At 63.4% G+C, this 726-nt stretch overlaps 1 protein-coding gene across 1 annotated transcript in view; it reads right to left on the bottom strand.

Annotated features, from left to right (window-relative positions):
* Positions 1 to 723, bottom strand: part of ADRB3 (adrenoceptor beta 3) — a gene marked incomplete at its 5' end in the record, with an annotated part of 7,023 nt that extends 6,300 nt beyond the window's left edge. Inside the window, one exon of the mRNA XM_009318622.1 lies at positions 19 to 723. Within this exon, the coding sequence (XP_009316897.1) occupies positions 19 to 723 (705 nt within the window). The remainder of the gene's footprint in view (positions 1 to 18) is intronic.
* Between the last annotated feature and the right edge of the window lie 3 nt (positions 724 to 726).

Raw genomic sequence — 726 nt, 5'->3', positions numbered from 1 at the left:
CTGCAGGTCCTGAGAGACGGCGTGGAGCCGGCGGTCGGCACGGCGCGGGCAGCAGAGCAGCTTGCGGAAGGCACTCCTGAAGTCGGGGCTGCGGCAGTAGATGATGGGGTTGAAGGCTGAGTTGACATAGCCCAGCCAGTTGAGGAAGAGGAAGAGCTGATCCGGCACCAGCGGCCGGCAGAAGACCTTGATGATGTTGGCCACAAAGAAGGGCAGCCAGCAGAGCGTGAAGGTGCCCATGATGATGCCCAGGGTCTTGAGCGCCTTGTGCTCCTTGATGGCCAGCAGACGGGAGGGCCGTCTCCGTCGGCCGCTCCTGGAGCTGGGGCTGGGGGGCTCCTGCAGGAACCTCACCTTGTCCTTGCCGATGAGCTGGACGTGCCGCGTGGCCACAGCGAAGACACGGACGTAGACAAAGATCATGACGAGCAGGGGCACGTAGAAAGAGATGGTGGAGGAGATGATGGCGTAGGTCATGTTGGTGACAAAGTCGCAGCAGTGCGGGTCGTTGTAGCAGCGCACCGCCTGCTCGTCCGCCCCGTCCCGCCACCAGTGGTTCATGATAGGCAGGAAGGAGATGAAGGCAGAGATGGCCCACACCAGGCACACCACGGCCCGCGCCCTGCCCTTGGTCACCAGCGCCTCATACTGCAGCGGTGATGTGATGGCGAGGTAGCGATCCACGGCGATGGCGCACAGCGTCTCGATGGTGGCCGTCACACACAG

The sequence above is a fragment of the Pygoscelis adeliae genome, unplaced genomic scaffold (genome assembly GCF_000699105.1).
Source record: "Pygoscelis adeliae isolate BGI_AS28 unplaced genomic scaffold, ASM69910v1 Scaffold52, whole genome shotgun sequence".
In the NCBI taxonomy this organism is placed as follows: domain Eukaryota; kingdom Metazoa; phylum Chordata; class Aves; order Sphenisciformes; family Spheniscidae; genus Pygoscelis; species Pygoscelis adeliae.
This window is presented reverse-complemented; position numbering and strand designations above follow the sequence as displayed.